The following is an 18,710-nucleotide window of genomic DNA, read 5'->3' on the forward strand; positions in this document are numbered from 1 at the left end:
TCATATTGTATAATCTGTAAATATAATGGAAAATACCTACTGTAACACACATTTTATGTTTTATACTGATTTGAACACATCATTTTATTCCAAAAAATTTTTGAGATTCTACATATACAGTGCCCTCCACTAATATTGGATCTTCCAGCAGGACAATGATCTAAAACATACATCAAAATCAATACAAAAATGGCTTACTGACCACAGAATCAAGGTCCTGCCATGGCCATCCCAGTCCCCTGACTTGAAAGCCATAGGTGAACTGAAGAGGAGAGTCCACCAGCGTGGACCTTGAAATGTGAAGGATCTGGAGAGTTACTGTATGGAGGAATAGTCCCCGATCCCTTACCATGTATTCTCCAACCTCATCAGGTATTATAGGAGAAGACTCACAGCTGTTATCTTGGCAAAGGGAAGTAGCACAAAGTATCGACTAAAAGGGTGGCAATAATTGTTGCACACCTATATTTAACAACAATTTTTTTTTTTTTGGATAAACCTGTGTTTTGTTTGCAATTGATATCCATGAGAGCAGAGTATTTGTGAATTTTATAACAAAAGATCAAAAGGATAAACAATAAAGACAATTTTTCACAGCCTTCTTTGCTCATATTTACCAAGGGTGCCAATATTAGTGGAGGCCAGTGTATGTTACTGCATTACTGTACAGTAGTACATGTTCATAATGCATGTCCAGCTGCAGTGTCTGCAGTATCTTGAGTAAGCTAAAGCTAGAAATAATTACCATGGGACTCAGACCTTTAGGTGGAACTCAGATTGTTTTCCCAATGCAAATCTTATTTCCTGTCCTGATGTGGAGATATTCGCCTAAACAAAAATAGAGTACCAGGCAGGCAGACGGGGGTGAGAGGGGTGGGGGGGGGGCATTGTGACTCGCTAGAGGAAGGAGGAGGAGGACAAGAAAGTGAGGGAGGAGTGCTTGGAAGGAGAGCAGAAATGTTTACTGGTATTTCTTCCAATGTCCCAGTGCCTATTGGTGTATTCTGGACCACGGCCTGAAGCAGCTGTTCCTGTTCATCGTTTGATAGAGATCTAACGCCATCTGAACTATATCTCTCTTCCTACGGACGAGTCTACACCTCCAATCAGCTGTTCTCCACACTCAGATCCTAGAGTTGGTATTTCTTAGTAAAGAACAAGGGAAATAAAGCAAAGGATTCATCCTCAGGCATACTAGAGGAGATGATCTAACAGTCAGTCTCTGCCAAGAGATCAAGATATCTTTTCGCACAGATAAGAAAAATCTGCCCTCAAGAACATCACGAACTTTTGCCGCTCACCCAGGTTGAAGGACACCAACCAGCAGAAAGAAAGAGGTCTGATTCCTCCAAATTAACCACAGTGAGATATCCATTTCCAATCTTTGCAAGAGTGAAGGCAAACCTCCCCTCGAGGAACCAAAACTCAAGACAAGACTTGTCCATCACTGTGAAGATCACATAGCCTTTGAAAGAAAAAATTTAAAGCAAGCGAGCAAGCAAGGGACAATCCACATTTCCTAGGCTTCTACCAGCATATCATTCTACCAATCAAGACTAGAGACGTAAGAAAGAGCCTGTTCACCTTTCATAAAGTAGACATCTCAATCCAGACATCTGCACTTCAAGAAACGTTGAACTCCAGGCACTAATTGCAGGAAACTCCTGATCTTCGTACAAAAGCAAGTCATCACAGAGGTAAGAGATAGGTCATGCTTGGAGGTTTGACATTGATATTCTACTGTCAAAATAGATTGGGTCCTGCATGTGAGGTACCCTGGAGCAATTTTGCTATGAATACAGAAAGTGCATATTCATAAAGCTGTAGCATAGAGCTGACAAAGATCTCTACCCAAGTCCACAGAGGAATTCATCAGGTGAATACAAACCACACGAGTAGAGTAATCCCAGAGTATTTATGCATGTTTATTTTTGTGCCTATTTTATGTATGTATTGTGAATGAATTGTTTTCATATTCATCAGCTCTTTTCTTGAACACATGAAGAGAAATTATATATATGTACATACATATATACACACACATTTTATATATATATATATATATATATATATATATATATATATATATATATATATATATATATACACACACACACATATATATATATATTATATATACACACACATACACATATATACATATACACATTTTATATTATAATTATATATATATATATATATATATATATATATATATATATATATATATATATATATATATATATATATATATATATATATATATATTACATTACACACACACACACACACACACACACACACACACACAGTATGGTATATAAAATGGTATACAGTATAAAATATACATATATGAAGCATGTGGACACCATCACAGCTATATGTGGGCCTTCCCCAAACTGTTGCCACAAAGCTGGAATCACACTAATATCTAGAATGTCTTTGTATGTCTTCTTTCCAGAAGAGTGGAAGATATTATAATAGCAAAGTGACTAAAACTATCATAGGATGTTCAATAAGCCCATATGAATGTGATTGGACAGGTGTCCACAACTTTTAGCTATATATTGTATATAGTATTATATACACTATATAATTCTAATCCCAACAAAATACAACTTAATCTGAATATTACAAACAATCGTTATAACCCAACTATCATTATATTTATTGCTTCAGAGCAGGGTATACAACCTTTTGTGATTTCCTCTGCTTTTAAAAGTCCTGGGTTCAATAAGGATTGCTACATGTGTGTAAAATTTAAAATGAAATGGTTGCAGAGAATTACACACACACACACACACACACACACACACACACACACTGAGTCACATAGGTGTGGAACAAATAATATTTTTCAGTTGTTACTGATATTATGTAGGTGGCTGTGAGCTTAGCATGAAGCACTAGTGAAAGCATTACTATACAATGCATGTGATATAGAATATAAAAGGCATAAAAAAAGAATTCTCACAGAATACAGACTATATAAACTATATTAGGTGTTCAACCATTAAATGAGGATTATTCAACCATTAAATGAGGATTCAGGTTAGGTTAAGAGGAAAATACTTTAAGTTTCAGAATACATTATATTTTACATGAGCATCAGTGTGAGTTTCCGTTCATTGGTGTCATCAGATTTTGGCTTTAGGTCAAGATTGTTCATGTATTTCAATTGACATTGTAAGAACAGGCACACATCTGAAAATAGATGCTATGCCATTATATTGTAACAATTCTCAAGAGAATACTTTAAAACCACACACACACACACACACACACACACACACATTCCTGTCATTGCCTTGTGTTAACGACAACCCTAACATGTCCAGTAGCTTAACCGTGTGTATTTTTTGCTGTAATTAGTAATCAGACACCACACTGCTATTTAAATCAGCATCTCAGTAATTTAACAAACGCCCACACCCACACAGACCTCTCCATGTAATCTCCAATTCTCTTTGTGCAGTTGTTTTGCTGGAAAATGGTTTTGGACTGGGACAGTAAGACAACACTGTGTACATATTTATTAGAGCAGTGTATCTAATAAAAGTGTCTTGGGAAATCTGTATGATTTGCGTTAAGGTTTTGGCTAGAATAGGATGGGCCGGGATCCATTTTCATATTAAAACTCAATCTCATGCCACTTTGTTGCTCAGATGAAGTCAAATGTACCGCTTCCTCTTTTCCTGCTCTTTCCATATCCAAAAAAGGCTGTAACAGCAGCAATATTCAGCTATTTTCAAAATAATAAACAAAATTCATCAAACATTTCAGAGCAGCAATTTTAATCTAGGACTTGATCCCTCGTGTTTTTAGTGCTTACTCGTACAGTGATTCATGGCTATATTTAATATTTGTATTGTACTTTTAATTCTCACTACATACAGTTCAAGATTTGGATAGCTGCTAAACTAAGTCGAGCTATTAAATTACAAAAGATTTTGATAACGTTTGACAAAAACTGGCATTTTCCAAAAATCAGTGTAGCACAAATATCATTGTTAAAATGGTAGAGCAAACATCTCACTATGCTCACTTTCCTAGTAAAGATGATCTTAATTTTACTATGCTTTTGGAAAACTAGGCCCATATTGATTCTAATGTTTTGGAAAACATTCTTCTGTACAGCTGGGTGGGAGGGAATGCATTAATCTCTCCCTTGTCAATCAAAACAACACTAGCCAATCACGGGTGTCCGTGAGCTCGTGTATGTGGAAGAGGAATGATCAAGCTTTCCTCAGGATGTGTTCAGCTGCACTGTGATGAAGCATGAGCAGCAGTTTCAGGACTAGCTATTGTGGGGATTGGCACATTGACCAAATTGGTTGAAAATACAACACACTAACAAGTAAATAAACAATATGAACCTGTTGTAAACCTATTCTGATTTCCATCCATGAAAAATAAGCAGCAAATAATTTTAGATCACCAGAATGTTTTCCGAACGGTTAAAAACACAAACAAACCTAAAATCTTCAATAATTGTGGATGTTCTGAGAATACTGTTCTTTAAAATTTGTTTACAAAATACAAACATTTGTATAGTATTTGTTTCGTCAGACTGAGAATGTTGTGTGAACAACATTGATAAACAAAGCATTACTACAGCAGATGTTTGTAGAACATTGGAAACATTTCTGGATTGTCACAAGGCTAGCATTATTCTGAGTTGTTCCTTGATTATTATTCCGATTATTCACATCAATTATTCTCAGACCATGTCTATGAGTCAGAAGCTAAAACAACTTTAATTTAAACCCACCCCTTCTCTAAAGTATTGTGTTCTTTTCAAGTGTGCCTTATTGTGTCTATTGTCATAGCCATGAGTCCGACCCAGAAAAACAGAAAATAGGAAGTGCCTGGTTTCTCTGCTGCTGTTTTCAGAAGCCTGTTTCAGCACGCTGCAGCCCCCATCCCTATCTGCAGCCCCTCTTACTGCATAAAAGAGCATTGTTCTGTTTCTGAAGGGTAAACAAGTAAAGGAGATGGGTGTGAGGTTCACCCTCTTCCTCCCTTAGATGGATATGGCTCATAGGTATGCTGTTCTGGTTCTGAGCATGTTAAAGAAAGAGCTGACTAAGATGAAATGTTTTTAAAGACAGCTCCTCCTGTTCAGTGTTTTTTTTCTCCTTAGGAAGACCTTTCTCAATAATATTTCAGAGATATACATTTCTGTGGAAAAACTGTAATAGCTACTCGTGATAGCATTCCACACAAACCTACAGTATATACAGTACTATATATGTGGTAATTTATTGCGGAATCACTCAATGGGAAAACTTTCTTTAGTATATTTATGGCTTGAGAATTGCAGTGAGGTTTACATGTTGTATGCGCCAAGTGCATTGTATAACAGTTATAACATTGTATTTTTACCCAGAAAGCTGACATTTACATGGGCTCTTTGTTTGTAAGTGCTAAACGTTGCCCTTTTTGGCCTTACTGTACTTGTTTCCTTTTAAGTGCTGTGTAAGAGGGAAATTATATTGTTTGAGATTGCTTCCTCTAATGGGAGGGGCAGAACAGTGGCTCTTACCCCCACATATGGAGGCTCCAAGTGGACTTCCGTGCCACCAGTCTGTCTGCTGGATGGTTCCGCTGCCAGAGTTGGAGTTTCCTTAATAATATCTTAAGTATCTTAAGAATGAGTCCATGACTCAGATACCATTTGTGTCTCATTGATATTACATTTAAAAATAAGTATGTAAGGTAAGGGTAAAAAACATTTTAAGCATCCCTCACAACAACCTACAGTGCTGTGGAAAAGTATTTGTTTTCTTTTGTATCTCTCATACTAAATAGTTTTAGATCTTCAAACAAAATACAGTTATCCACTTTTGAAAAAAGTTATCCAATAAAATCTGTTCCACCTTTAGCAGGGATAATTGTAACCAAACACTTCCACTAACTGGAGATCAGTCTTTCACTTACTTCTAGGACTAGGGCTTACTCCTGTGCTTTAGATCATTGTTTTGCTGCATAATCCAGTTGTGCTTGAGTTTCAATTCATGGACTGAAGACCGGACATTCTCCTTTAGTTATTGCAAGTTGGCCAGGCCCTGAAGCAGCAAGACATCCCCACACCATCACACTTTCCCCACCATGATTGACCGTGGTATGATGTACTTTTTGTGGAATTCTGTGTTTGATTTACACCAAATGTAATGACTCATCAATCTACAGGACTTTCTCCCAAAAGGTTTGAGGATCATCAAGTTCAGATGAGCTTTTATGCTCTTCTGAGTTAGCAGTGGTTTTCACCTCACCACTCTTCCATGGAGGCCATTTTTGCCCAGTGTCTTTCTGATAGTGGAGTCATAAACAGTGACCTTTTTGATGCAAGAGAGGCCTGTAGGTCCTTTGATGTTGTCCTTGGGTCTTTTGTGACTTCCTGGATGAGCAGTTGCTGTGCTCTTGGAGGAATTTTGGAAGGTCGGCCACTTCTGGGAAGATTCACTACTATGTGGAGTTTTTCCATTTGGAGATAATGTGTTCTTTGATAATGTGTTCACTGTGGTTCTTTGGAGTCCCAGAGCCTCTGAAATAGCTTTGTAACCCTTCCCAGACTGATGTTTTTCAATCACCTTCCTCCTCATCATTTCTGGAACTTTTTTCAACATTGGCATAGTGTGTCACTGGATAAGACATTTTAATTAATTTCATGCTGTTGAAAAATTTCTATTTAAGTGTTGATTTGATGGAACAGGGTTTGCAGTAATCAGGCCTGGTTGCGTCTAGACCAGCTAAACCCCATTATGAATGCACGTTTGTAGATTTGTGGAATTAGTAACTATAGGGGCAAATACATTTTCACACATCATGTGTGCAATTACACATTTAATCAGTGCATGGCAGTATATTTTAGCCATCTGAACTATGCAATTAAACATGTTGATGTATAAAATGAAATGTGATTAATTTTATATGAGAACGTGAGAGTTAATCAGACCAGCTCAGGAAAGTCATAATTCTCCTCTACTAATTTTTATTTATAAATGCCTTCCAATAGAGGTGTGCCTCAAAATATGAGCTAAAGTTTAGAGCTCAGATATATTTAGGCACATTTCTGGGGTTGGTGAAGGGAAAAAATATTGAACAGTGTAGTAAATCAGACACTTGATTTCTGCATTCTAGTTAGATTTGAAAGAAAATCACAACATTTTAAGCTAGAGGTAAATACATTTTATGTTGAACACTGACATGGTGTCAAAGATGCCTCAATTAAACACAAAGTGGTTTATCTTTGATCAACCAGTTAGTAAACATGCAATAAAAAAAAAAAATAATAAAAAAAAAGTAATGGAAATATGGAAGATTTTTTTTAAATAACAAAAAAGGGGCAAGTATGTTTATTTTAGGTCCCTAAAGAGTGGAAGTATGGGTTTGAGAGTATTCTGTCCAGACCGTTCCCACCAACTCCCTTGAGGATCAAGACAACTAAAGGCAGAAAAGGCAACTGCTATTGCTCCCCATTGACAGCATGAATGAAGGGTAGTATGAAGGCTGCTGGGTTTTGCTGTAAAAATGAGAAGTGAGTGCGACAGTCAAAGTCTCCAAAAGAACTGTGGCTGCTTCTGTAAGATGCTCAATAAAATTTACAGCTAATTTCCTTATAAAACTGAACAAATAGTACCGGAGACTAGTATTTCGTTTTAACAGTTTCATTTCATTATTTTGAAGGCATCTTTGTTCTACAGCATTTCTTTGCATGTGCTTAAAACCTTTGCACAGTACACACAGTGTGTGTATAAAATCTAAAATATAATATGAAGCAATTATAATAGTAGTATAAATTGAATAGCTATCTAGCTTCTATTGTGTATAAAGCTAGCTGCTTGCAATACTCCTTTACTAGCAAAGAACAGAAAATAACATGACAACAATTCAAGTATGTTGTTTACTGCACAATTATGTTTGGATAATCGGGATTTACTTGTGTGGTAAAACACAATGCAGCCCATTGGTGCCACTGCCCTCTAACATAAGGCTAGCTAAGTGTCAAGGTTGACAGTCCTTGTTTGAGCTAGCATATCTCTGCTTATTTATTATTATACATAATTAAATTTTACATCAACAAGCATTAGAATCATTGTAATGTACAGCACTTTTCAAGAAAAAAAAAAAAAGGTCAACTGCAAGTAAAGTCATGTTCTGATATACAAGTATAAATTAAAATCCGTAACGACCTGCTATAATCTAGTCTCGAGTCAGCCATGTGTACAACTGATAATGTGTGTATGTGTATATATATATAAATAATTCCTCGAGTTTGAAAGACTATAACAGTGTAATGCTAACTGCCAACATTAACCATCATCTGTTTTTAGTCATATTAGCACTGTCTGATGGAGCCTGCAAGATTAAAACCTTAAAATGTTCCTAGTTTTATCTGTTTTTGCTCCAAAAACACCCAAGGAGTTCTATCTAAGCGGATGTGCCACTAATAAAACAGAATCCAAAAGCAACTAGACTCTCAGATCCAGACAGGGAATGATACGCCCTGTAACGTATGTGACTCTGTTTATTTTTAGTCAAGACATCCTTGAAACGGTCAGCCTCCTTCCCACAATCTTGAGCCTGTGAATGTATGAGAAAGATTAATAAGTGCAGAGGCACTGTACGACCCCTGACAAACACACACAGCATGGAGATGGCACACTCCGCTGTGTGTTAGTGTAGCACTCTAACAAAACAAATACACCCATCCATCATCTTAAATGCTTCACATCTACAGTCTTAGGAAAAACGGTTCCTTTGGATAGATGTTAGCTTTGTAAAAGGGGTTGTTACAAACCCTCAGTGAGAAGGAAAATAAAACTGTTAGAGTTGTATAGAGATATCATTGGGTTCCTCCAATGGGATAAGCTGAAGAACCAAAGTAGTAGATTTTATGTTTTTGTATAAGAATGTATAGGCTTCATAGTGGGTTTTGTGCCATTGCCAGAAAGTTTCACACGCCATCTGGTTGATACTAGAAATGTTTGGGACTCCGAGAAATAGACTCAATTAAATTTATAGCAGAGGTTGAGGAACCACAATTCACTGACCTTGCTGACAGTGCCTACATTTCTCCATCTGGGATTGTTTCAAGTCTTTTTCAGTGTTAACTGTGGTATTGGTTCATATTTTCAGGGTGTTTCTAGTGGCACAGGTTCATATAAACTTTTAGGTTTAGGCCATGTTTTCTTTGTGTTTAAATCTGAATATTTGAAACTCTAAATAGGCACAGACACAGGTAGTGGCATGGGGTTACACCCTTATTATCTATTATTTTAAATCATGCGATACATTTCAACTCTTTTTATAAGAAACTATTAAGACTGATGTATTTTCTGTATCCCTCAAGCAGATCGACCCCAATTGCTTATGGCTGACTGGAGCTTGCTCGGTAATTTCCTGGAAGAGGTGCAGGAGCACTCAACCTCAGTAGGAAAGGTGTGGCTCACCATTCTCTTCATCTTCCGCATCCTGGTGCTGGGCACTGCAGCAGAGTCATCTTGGGGTGATGAGCAGGAGGACTTCACATGCGACACAGAACAGCCAGGTTGTGAGAATGTTTGCTATGACCGTGCCTTCCCCATCGCCCACATACGCTTCTGGGTGCTGCAGATAGTCTTCGTATCTACACCTTCGCTTATCTACATGGGCCACGCCATGCACACTGTGCGCAGGAAAGAGAAGATGAAGCAGAAGGAACAGGAAGCTCAGACAGATGATGGTGGAGGAGGAGGAGGAGGTGCAGAGAAGTACCCAGAGGAAGAAAGGGATTGTGGAAAGGAGGAATCCAGTGGGGGAAAAGTGCATCTGAGGGGTGCGCTGCTGCAGACCTATGTCCTGAGTATCATGATCCGCAGCCTGATGGAAGTGATCTTCATCATAGTTCAGTATATGTTATATGGAATATTCCTTGACACACTATACATGTGCAAGGGGCCTCCATGCCCACATACAGTCAACTGTTACATCTCACGGCCCACTGAAAAGAACGTCTTCATTGTGTTCATGCTAGTGGTGGCAGGTGTGTCTCTGTTTTTGAGCATTGTTGAACTCTACCACTTAGCATGGAAGCAGTGCAAGAGGTGCATCATAGAAAACCAGGCCAAAAAGCATCAAAGATTCAATACAACATTAGCTATAACCTCTGGTTCTCCAGAACCTTCCACATTAAACCGAGCCTGTACCCCACCACCCGATTTCCATGAGTGCCTAGCTACATCCACTCCACCTTCACACCTATTCCAGACGAAAATGCACACACACACTCATGCACATCCAAGCTGCCCACCATTTACCAACCACCTGGCATTCCAGCAGAATTCTGCCAACATGGCAACAGAGCGTCACCACAATCATGACAGTACAGGGCCCGAAGACTTTCTCAAGATGAGCTTCTCACAGGAATCCACAAACATGCCCAATATGTGTGTTCCACCCACACTGCCAAGCAATGGATTTCTGAGTGACAAACGACGGTTCAGCAAGAGCAGTGGGACCAGCAGTAGAGTGAGACCAGACGATCTGTCTGTATAGTCTTATGCCCGTAGGTTAGGCAGTCATAAAATGACATAAATTACTGTAATAAAATAGTAAGTTTTGTACTTGAACTAGTGCATTTGGTCAAGTAAACATCAAGTACACCAAGACCTATCTGCTGCAAAAAAAAAAAAAAAATGATTACATTAATTCCATAAACTACATTATATTTACCATAGGTCTGTATTACGTTTCATAAAAATGGCCATGGGATAGTAGTAATAACTGGGGCCCTTAACTCATTCATTCATCAATCTTCAGTAACCTCTTTATTCTGGTTTGCGGTGGCTTCACAGCCTATCCCAGGAACACTGGACTTACCTTGAATAGGATGCTAGTCAATCACAAGTCACCATGTGCACACACATTCACGCCTAGAGAATTTAAGGCAGTCAGTCCACGTACTGGCATGTTTTTGAGGTGTGAGTCTATATGGACATGAGGCAACATGCAAAACTCTGCAGCTCTGCACTACATCATGCTCAGGATCATACCGGGTACAGTAGAGCTGTGAGGCAGCAGCTCTAGCTGCTGTTCCACTATGTTGCCCTGGGACCCTTAACTGTGAAAAGATAAAAGGGGTATACTGTATATTTCACTGGATCCAGGTCACAGCAAAGCTTAAAACAAGCTGGAGTTTATTACATCACTGTTACAGGTTTTAAATGGCATAATTTCAGCACGTATTATGAAGCCAAAAACTTACCCATGCTTTATTTTGCATTATTCTCAGTTAAAACAAATGCTCATAAGGCTCCTGCAAATGAAGTTTGTTCAATGGTAGAGCCTCATCATCCAATATCAATTCTTTATTATGCAAGTATTCTCATTATAATAAGTTATCAAACGTATGACACCTGTGGTTTCCATATGTAAATAGTAATGTGTGTGAGTTAATAGTAGTTAATAAAAGTTCATTTATTTTCAGTTCATTTATTATTATTTTTTATAAATCTGTTTTTAAGCGTACACATCAGCTGAAATGACTGTTTTGGGCAAACATTAAAAACGTGTTTCATTACGTGTTAAATGATTAAATGAAGAGATTACCTCCAAATAAAAAGTAATTTTTCTTAAATTATGAGCAAAGTTCTTACAATTCCAAAATGATCTGTATTACGTATGTAAGTTTTTTTTTCTCTGGGTGTTCATTCCAATTAAAAAGACACCATTATCCTAGTGGTACTATACCATACAATTCATGTCCCAAACCCTGGTCCTGTTATACTCCCCGTCCTGCACATTTTAAGGTAAGATGGGATTTTTATTCAATCCCCTGCTCTAACACACCCACTTCAACTCAGGAAGAGTTTTTAGTCAGCTGATTAGTTGATTGGTGTTGGGAGCAGAGAGAACACTAAAATGTGCAATACCAGGCTTGGGAAACTGCTATTCAACATTGCTAAGGATTCACTTCAACCACTAGATGGCAACAAATTTCAGTCCCTTTTCCCCTCCCAGTGTTGCTCAACGCTGAGTGTAAAAGAATCCACATATTTATCCAAATTCCCCTGCAATGCTAAAAGGTCATGTATGCTCATCTGTCCAATGAAGCTCTCACGTTCTGGGACTTCTTGGCCAGGGAAAACAGAAACTGGCACACTTGTGTTTCTGCAGCTGCTAAATAATCATACCGCATCCTAAAATTAGGCCTGTATGCCATTTGTCCCCTACATTGTGTAATTTTAGAAGTACAGAGCTGAAGCATGGGAGCAGCACAGTGGGAATGTCACCAACCCGACGTGCATTTAGTACGCATGCGTGAAAATGGTGTGCAGTGTGCAAACTGACTGGGAATGCAGATTAGACAGCGACATTGGAAGAAGAATTGGGATAAAGGTTACGATCATACAACACCAACTCTTAACAACGAATAATTCTAATCAAGGAATGTTTGTATGTGTGTTCAAGATATTCAAGTGTGACTGGGTGATTAAAGTCAATTTAAAGCTTAGATTTAAATGAAAGACAATCATCTAAAAGGATGGAAAAATCTCTTAATATGGCAACACTGACATTGCAAGGTTTATTCTAAGGATTGAGGGGTCATGGAGTAGAATCCTTAGGGATAATCAATGCTTTGCTAAAAAGTGGCTTCACAAAACATTTAGCTGGTCATTCCATGTCACTTCCAAAAATGTACATTTCTGTATGGCACTGAAAAGTCTGTAGCAATTACCTCAGGTCTTCTAAGCTCTAGTCCTGGGAAGACGCGTCCAACTTCACTCATCACTCACCTTTGTAAAAGGTAAAGCTCAAGTTCATTTTGTAATAACGTACATATCTGCGCTTAAAAAATAATAATAAAAATTTCAGTACACAATAAATTCTTTGAGATCAACATTGTGCTTTGAGTTTTTAAGGGTCAGTTAGTATGCACTGAAACTACTCCATACAACAATTGGCCATGACATTAAAACCACTAATGGCACCTGTCAAGGGGTGGGATATATTAGGTAGCAAGTGAATATTCAGTTGTAGAAGTTGTTGTGTTGGAAGCAGGAAAAATGGGAGTAAGCGTAAGGATCTGAACTACTCTGACAAGGGCCATGTTGTCTAGACGACCGATTCAGAGCATCTTCAAAATGAAAAAGTCTTGTGGGGTGTTCCTGGTATACAGTGGTTAGTACCTACCAAAAGTTGTCTAACATCGGACAACCGGTGAACTGGCAACAGGGTTATGGGTGACTAAGGCTCCTGATGCGTGTGGAGAAAGAAGACTAGGCCAATTTTGACAAAATTGACAAAAAGTTCAGGCTGGCTATGATAGAAAGGTGTCAGAACACACAGCTTGTTGCATATGGGGCTGCGCAGGCCAGTCAGAGTACCAAGGCTGGCCCCATCCATTGCCAACAGCACCTACAATGGGCATGTGAGCACAAAAACTGGATGCTAGTGCAACATAAGAGGGTGGCCTTTTCTGATGAATCATCATATGGACAGCCATGTGCGTGTGCATCAGGGGAAGAGATGGCACCAGGATGCACTATGGGAAGAAGGCATGTCTGCAGAGGCAGTGTGATGCTCGGGGCAGTGTTCTGCTGGGAAATCATGGGTCCTGGCATTCATGGCAATGTTACTTTGGCCACGCACCACCTACCTGAAGATTGCTGCAGACCAAGTACATCCCCTCATGGTAACGGTATTCCTAATGACAGTGGCCTCTTTTAGCAGGATAATGCGCCCTGCCACACTGCAAAAATTGTTCAGGGATGGTTGAGGAACATGACAAAGAGTTCTCCAAATTCCCTTGATCTCAATCCAATCAAGCATCTGTGGGACATGCTGGACAAGCGTGTCCGTTCAATGGAGGCCCCACCTCTGAACAGGATTTAAAGGATCTGCTGCTAATGTCAGAGCTCTTGTGGAGTCCATGCCTCGACAGGTCAGAGTTGTTTTTGCAGCACAAGGGGGAGCTACACAATATTAGTCAGGTGGATTTAACCTTATGACTGATCATAAGTATATATCATAAGTGTATTTGGATAATCTAAATTTGATTCTGCATAACCCAAGTGCTCCAGCAGGGGGTGATGTTAGATCATTCACATTCATTTATTAAAAAAAAAAAAAAAAAAAGGACACAGTACTGCCTGACACTTTATACCAAACAATATATTTTATTTGTCTTCCTACACCACAGCCCAGCCTTAGGAAGTGGTTCAGTACCAAATTCAATGGAGTTACACATGACAAGCATCAACACAGGAGGGCTGGGGACATGAGGACAACCTATTAGCTTTTTCTGTTGTTTTTCCATCATTTGTTTTCTACAAAAAAAAAAGAAAAGGAAAAAGTTCACCACCCCATCAATAATCCAGCACTGCACTGTGTTGCTGTCATATGTGGCTAAAACAATTCAATTTAACCATTCCCCTTCAGCATCTTCCCAGGTATCTGGCGTTGCTGTCTTTATTTGAGACTTCATGGCTCTGGCAATTGATGTAATGGTGATACTGAGTGCATCTTCCCGGGATCTCAAGTGCCACGGTCCAGCTTACAGACAATTCCAGAACATGAACCAGAAACCACGCTGACAGCAAACATCAAATTACTGTTTCTACAGCCTGTTGTCAAAGTGTTTTTCTCTACAATAAAAAAAAGAGTAAAGGAAAAAACACTTCTTATTCTTTACAATTAATTTTTGTTTGTGCTTGTTTTTTTTTTTTAATAATACTATGATCTGTATGAGGTCTTAGTTTGGTTTTATCATACACGGGAGTAGCAAAGGAAATTAAATTTAAAATATTCTGTACGCCTCCATGGTACACAGTATTTTGTGGTGGTGTTTGTTGCACCAATATTGGCTACCAACAGCCACCTCCCAAAAACCCTCCCCCTTTACAAATGTAGATGGAAAAAAAAGAAACTATAGAAGTCACTGGTAAAATCCCTTTAACAACACAAGTACAGTACACACATACAAAGAGCATTTCATGACTCAGAGGAAAGTGATGCGATGAGATGTAAACATACAGCCAAGATGGTGCAACTTGTGACAAAATGTTCCTTGACTTTTTTTTTTGTTTTCATTTCCACTGCTGTTCATTCAGTTTGGGTTTTGTTTCCAACCACATTTGCCACTCAGTTATAAGTCTCCTTTTGATTTTTAACATAAAAGTACAACGATAAACCGCTACTTTAAGGTTGTCCTTTAACTTGGTTTGCTGTTGGCTTTGTATGTGGCCTCACGCATATTTACTATGGCCACACAATGTCAGGCTAATAAAAAAAAAACTTTAAGTTGAGAGTCTCTGAATCCAAATACATTCCCAATGTTCCAAAAAATCATTCCGTTGCAAATTATGCCAAATCTGGATTTAACTGTGTGGAGAGCATGTTATTGTAGTGTGCAGACAGACCAATCCCCTCTTCGCACTCCACCTGCAAAATGGCCTCCATTCACATGAGGACTTCCTTTTTACACATCCAGGTGTCTTGTGAGCATGAGGGTGTGCGTACACATTAGCCTTGTCCTACCCACATGTGTATGCACACATGAAGTGTCTGAATTTTCACACACTGTTCGTCACAAAACACACACCCACTTACAGCTCGTTTTGTATCCTTTTATATCAAAAAGTTCTTATTTTCACAGGTTTTACAGTATCCAGAGTGTTCGGCCACAAAACACAGATGCTCGTCAGCTCCTTGTAGCAGCTCAGAACATTATATTCCCAGGGTTCCCAGGGCCTGAATTAAACCCCATTCCTAGGTCTGCTGCCATGCCCCGAGGCCTCATCTGAGGAGGCATCATCATAGTCTGTTGGGGGCCACCCATCCCTTGTAGTGACATCATCATGTTAGGGGACCCTACAGGGCCAGGATGGTTGTACATAGGCCTCTCCTTGCCTTGCATCATACCTGGGCCTCCCATCATACCCGGTTGCTGGCTTGGTGACAACATCCTGTGCTGGGGCCCCATCATGCCTTGGCCCATAAAACCTGGTGGCCGCATGGGGTTGTGACCAGGATTCCCCATTGGCATGTCCTGGGGTCCCATGTGTCCAGGGCCTGGGGGACCTCCCATGCCCTGCATGGGGAGACCCATCCTCACGTTACCCTCCCCCATCATTCCCTGCATGGGAGGGAAGCCAGGAGGGCCAGAAGAGTGAGGTGGTTTCCCACCAGGTGCCTCTCCTCCTCGGGGAAAGTAAGACAGAGTCTGGCTGGGTTTCTCTGAGGGGATAATACGCGAAAGGTCAAATTCTGGAATTCCAGAAGCACCCGGCCGCATTACCTCATGTAAATCTGAGTCATTAAAGACACCCGGCATGTTATTAAACTCCTGTCCCCCAGGTGTGTTGGGTTTGCACATTCCTGGTTCACCACCAGGCCCATGGGCCATGTTCCCCATCCTCGCCATTGGACCCCCCTCTCCCGGGAAACCCATTCCATGTGGAAAGCCACCCTGAGGACCAGGACCATTGTGAGGAAATGGCATCTGCTGTGGTGGTGACTGTCCAGGAGGAAAGCCCTGTCCTCTGTGAGGCAGACCCATACGACCTTGGGGCATCATCTGGTTGTTACCCATGCCTGGGTCTTGAGAGACTGGCGGCATCATCATTCCATGAGACATCATGCCAGGACCCATAGGCCCAGAGTGAGGGGGCATGTTAGGGCCCATAGGATTGGGTGAAGGCATTTGGTTTGGCATGCCATGAGAAAGAGGCTGGGATCCCATGGTGTTCATTCCCATAGGGCTGAGCGAAGGCATGGGCCCAGATGAGTTGGGGGTCATCATGCGTGGATGGCCTTGATGGTGGTTTCCCATACCTGCAAGAATTATCACAAAGGGAATTTAGACAGTATTAAATGTAGATTTCTACTGTAACACTGCTCAACCATATGAAACCTGTGATTACATTAGATTCTGAGGATAGACACAGTGAACAAAACAGGACTACAGAATCAGATGTACATTAGGCCAATACAATTCTCTTCTGTTGGCACAGTATAAATATAAAAATTTAAATACAGTAATTATAGGATCCTACCTATAAAACAAACTCTGCTAAAATGTAATCAAACCAAGTGTAGGTTTCTTGATTGATTCATCTTCAGCAACTTTATTTATTTAAGTAAATGCTTATTTTGAAATTGATGCATGCTACATGTTCCAAAAAAGTTGGGACAGGGGCAATTTAGGACTAATAGCGATGCGACAAGTTGAAATAAGGTGGTGGTGTGAAACAGGTGAGACAATCGTCTAATCATAGTATATAATGAGCCTCCAAAAAAAGGCCTAGTTCTTCAAGAGCAAGTCAATGTTCACCATTCTGCCAACAGATGTGTCAGCGAATAATCTAACACTTTGAGAACAACTTTCCCCCAAAGAAAAAAATCGGTAGGATTTGGGGCATTTAATCTTCTACAGTGCACAATATTATTAAAAGATTAAAGGAATCCAGTCAAATCTCTGTGCGTAAAGGGCAAGGCTGAAAACCACTTCTGATCGCCGATCCCGCAGACGTCAGTCTTAAAAACCATCATGAGTCTGATATCCTGACATGGGCTCGGGATTATGTTGGTAAACCTTTGTCAGAGGACACCAGTCACCACTGCATCCACAGATGCAAGTTAAGGCCTTTAAGGCCTAGGCCTATGCAAAGCAGAAGTCATACATCAACACTGTCCAGGAGCGCCATCCATTTCTCTGGGCTCGGTTTCATCAGAGATGGACAATAGCACAATCGTGTCTTGTGGTCCAATGAGTCGACATTTCATACAGTTTTTGGACAAAACAGCTGTCGTGTTCTCTGGGCCAAAGAGGAAATGGACCATTCAAGCTGTTATCAGCGTCAGGTCCAAAAGCCAGTGTCTGTTATGGTATGGGGGTGTGTCAGTGCCCATGGCAAGTGCATCTTGCTCATCTGTGAGGGCACCACTAATGCAGAAAGCTATGTACACATTTTGGAGCAATGTATGCTGCCATCCAGACATCTTTTCCAGAGACGTTCCTGCATTTTCCAGCAGGCTAGCATATACCTAGCATGGCATGCCTGCAGTCCTGACTCGGCTCCGATTGAAAATGTGTGGCGCATTATGAAGCACAAAATAAGGCAATGAAGGCCCCCATACAGATGTGCAGCTGAAGAAATGCATAATGGATGAATGGAGGGAAATTCCACTTGCTAAACTTAAGCGTTTGGGCACTGATGACACCAGTTGGTTAAGTGTTCTTAAAAGAAAAGGCAATGTTAAACGTAGTAAACAGTTGACTGTCTTAACTTTTTTTGGAGTGTGTTGCAGTCATCAGATTTGAAATGAGTGTATATTTTCAAAAATAAATTCACAAAGTAAAACACTAGAACACTAAGTCAACGTGTCCCCTGCTTGGAAGATGTGTTGGCAAAATTTAAGCTAAAAGCAGGTAAACTGAACTATTTAAGATACTTGCTTTACTTTTAATGAATACAAAGAAATTATGGGCTTTATAACTATTTAAGCATTCAAGTTGCCACATGTACATTATATGCAGAAGGGTGACAAATTGAAGGAAAACCCAACATAAAGTGTTTTATACAGATGTTGGGCGACCACGAGCAACTAGTGCAACGATTGATTCTCCAAGTCGCTGAAACTACACTGGAGATAGGAACCGCATTCTTCCATCTTCTAAGATATTCCCATAGTTTTATGGTTTTGATGACTGTGTTGAGTGTGGG

General features: G+C 39.8%; 2 protein-coding genes across 5 annotated transcripts in view; one reads left to right on the forward strand and one right to left on the reverse strand.

Moving 5' to 3' along the window:
• Positions 1–909: 909 nt before the first annotated feature.
• gja5b (gap junction protein, alpha 5b) lies at positions 910–11,620 on the forward strand. 2 transcript variants are annotated; one of them, XM_017457796.2, is made up of 2 exons: positions 910–1,697; positions 9,356–11,620. In XM_017457796.2, the coding sequence occupies exon 2, from the start codon at positions 9,376–9,378 to the stop codon at positions 10,537–10,539; it is 1,164 nt and encodes a 387-aa protein (XP_017313285.1). In that variant the 5' UTR covers positions 910–1,697; positions 9,356–9,375; the 3' UTR covers positions 10,540–11,620. The 2 variants fall into 2 exon arrangements, with proteins under 2 accessions (XP_017313285.1, XP_017313284.1); XM_017457795.2 differs by having other exon boundaries at positions 9,359–11,620.
• A 2,519-nt stretch (positions 11,621–14,139) lies between these two features.
• The window catches only part of bcl9 (BCL9 transcription coactivator), a 113,545-nt gene continuing 108,974 nt past the window's right edge, over positions 14,140–18,710 (reverse strand). For all 3 annotated transcript variants that reach the window (XM_053676293.1, XM_017457794.3, XM_017457792.3), the window contains exon 11: positions 14,140–16,818. In XM_053676293.1, coding sequence (XP_053532268.1) covers positions 15,704–16,818 — 1,115 coding nt within the window. In that variant the 3' untranslated portion in view covers positions 14,140–15,703. The remainder of the gene's footprint in view (positions 16,819–18,710) is intronic.

The sequence above is a fragment of the Ictalurus punctatus genome, chromosome 26, assembly GCF_001660625.3.
Source record: "Ictalurus punctatus breed USDA103 chromosome 26, Coco_2.0, whole genome shotgun sequence".
NCBI lineage: Eukaryota > Metazoa > Chordata > Actinopteri > Siluriformes > Ictaluridae > Ictalurus > Ictalurus punctatus.

Bases quoted from the DNA above. Each gene is read 5' to 3' on its own strand.
- gja5b (XM_017457796.2), top strand. From the start codon at position 9,376: ATGGCTGACTGGAGCTTGCTCGGTAATTTCCTGGAAGAGGTGCAGGAG.